Below are 1,602 nucleotides of genomic sequence, written 5' to 3'. Positions count from 1 at the left end.
AAACTGAGATCCAAGAAATAAAAGGGTCAGGACTATTTGTAGGCAGACAAATCTGGATAGATCTGACAAATTTTAGAAGCAGAATCAGGCAGCAAAGAGAAGTCTACACAGTCAGACATGAGGGATGAGGATACCAAGCAAGGATAGTGTGTAACAAGATATTTAAATACAGGCTAGGGGTACAAGCAAGCATGAGGTACAGGACATAAACAGCAAGAAAGCAGTTTGATGCCTTTCAAATACCGGGCTCAGACACTTAGCACCCACCCAGAAACACCTGGCCTTGTAACCTTGAGCAAGTTACTTAACCCCAATTGCTTTAGAAAAAAAGAACAATCCTCACAGATTTTTAAAGTTACTTCTTTTCAAAACATGATGCATAAATTATGCAGTGACAGAGAAGTAGTGTACATGAAGCTAACAATCACTGTATGTATATATATATATATATATATATATATATATTGTGTGTGTCTGTGTGTGTGTGTGTCTGTGTGTATCCCTTTGGAAAGTAAATTGAGAACTCAGAATTGTAAACTCCAGACAGTGCTTGTTATCATATTATTGTTTCCTTCAGTGACCTCTGGAATTGAATATGTTACCACCTTCTGTAAGTGATTCTGAATGCAGTGTCCACAAAATTCTGGTCTCCCTGGATCACCAATCAGCACTTATGTTCCATGAGTCCAAATGGATTTCCTCAACCATTGAAGAAGTCTATCTGCAAGGTCTTCATCATAAAACATATCTCCTAGGACAATGAGTTCCCACTTATCTGGTTCTGAGTACAAGATGTTTTCAGGTAAAATGGGAAGGGGGTCCAATTTATTTAATTTGCAGTTCAACAAAGTAGCCACACCCGCAACAGGGTCAATGTCGTTAGCCAATATCCTCACTGCCCCACTCATTTTAGCAGCAATGGCTGTTGCTCCACATCCACTCCCAAGATCTAGTAGGGATCTTCCTCTCACAACATCAGGGTTATCCAAGAGGGACCTGGTTAGAGCTTGGCCTCCTGGCCAATAGATCGCCCAGTATGGATCACTGTAGGGCCATAAGTCAGCTCTTTCCCACCAGAACCTGCACCGTGGTGTCAAAAGCCGCAGCTGGATTCCTGGGGTAAGGTTTCCACCGTTGGTCACGTCAGTGTTCAACTCCAGGAAGGCTTGGACTTCTGAGTTCAAAATATTTCTGGAAGTTCTGTAGAGAAAGTGTCTCCGAAGAAAAGAGGCATAACTGCTACTTCTCAGACTCTTCAGAAAAATACCAACAAAGCTCCTGAAAGGCAGTGGAAACGACATTGACGGGCTGCACAATGCCATCCGCTCTTTCTTCCTTGCTCACAAATCCCGACCTCAACACTAAAGGCCGGGTTCTTCCTTCCACCATCCCAGGCAACCCCTCCGCCTTGACCACTTCCGCTTCTGGACCTTCTTTTTTTCTCAAATAATGAAACATTTATATTTTTCACTCTCTCCTATTTCTTTCCACTCCACTAGGACTAAAAATGCTTGTCATTCTGTATCTTGACTTCATCATCTTTTTGTCACGAGATGGGTATTATTCTTCATAAATGGTTCTTTGAAATCATAGTTGATCATT

At 41.8% G+C, this 1,602-nt stretch overlaps 1 protein-coding gene across 1 annotated transcript; it reads right to left on the bottom strand.

Annotated features, from left to right (window-relative positions):
• Nucleotides 1–524: 524 nt before the first annotated feature.
• Nucleotides 525–1,322, bottom strand: ETFBKMT (electron transfer flavoprotein subunit beta lysine methyltransferase). The gene is given in 1 exon segment (XM_069085370.1): nt 525–1,322. A coding segment is annotated over 1 exon segment (798 nt).
• Nucleotides 1,323–1,602: the final 280 nt, after the last annotated feature.

This window comes from Petaurus breviceps, unplaced genomic scaffold, assembly GCF_028583685.1.
Source record: "Petaurus breviceps papuanus isolate PSGF00001 unplaced genomic scaffold, PetGlider_PUasm1.0 175, whole genome shotgun sequence".
NCBI lineage: Eukaryota > Metazoa > Chordata > Mammalia > Diprotodontia > Petauridae > Petaurus > Petaurus breviceps.
This window is presented reverse-complemented; position numbering and strand designations above follow the sequence as displayed.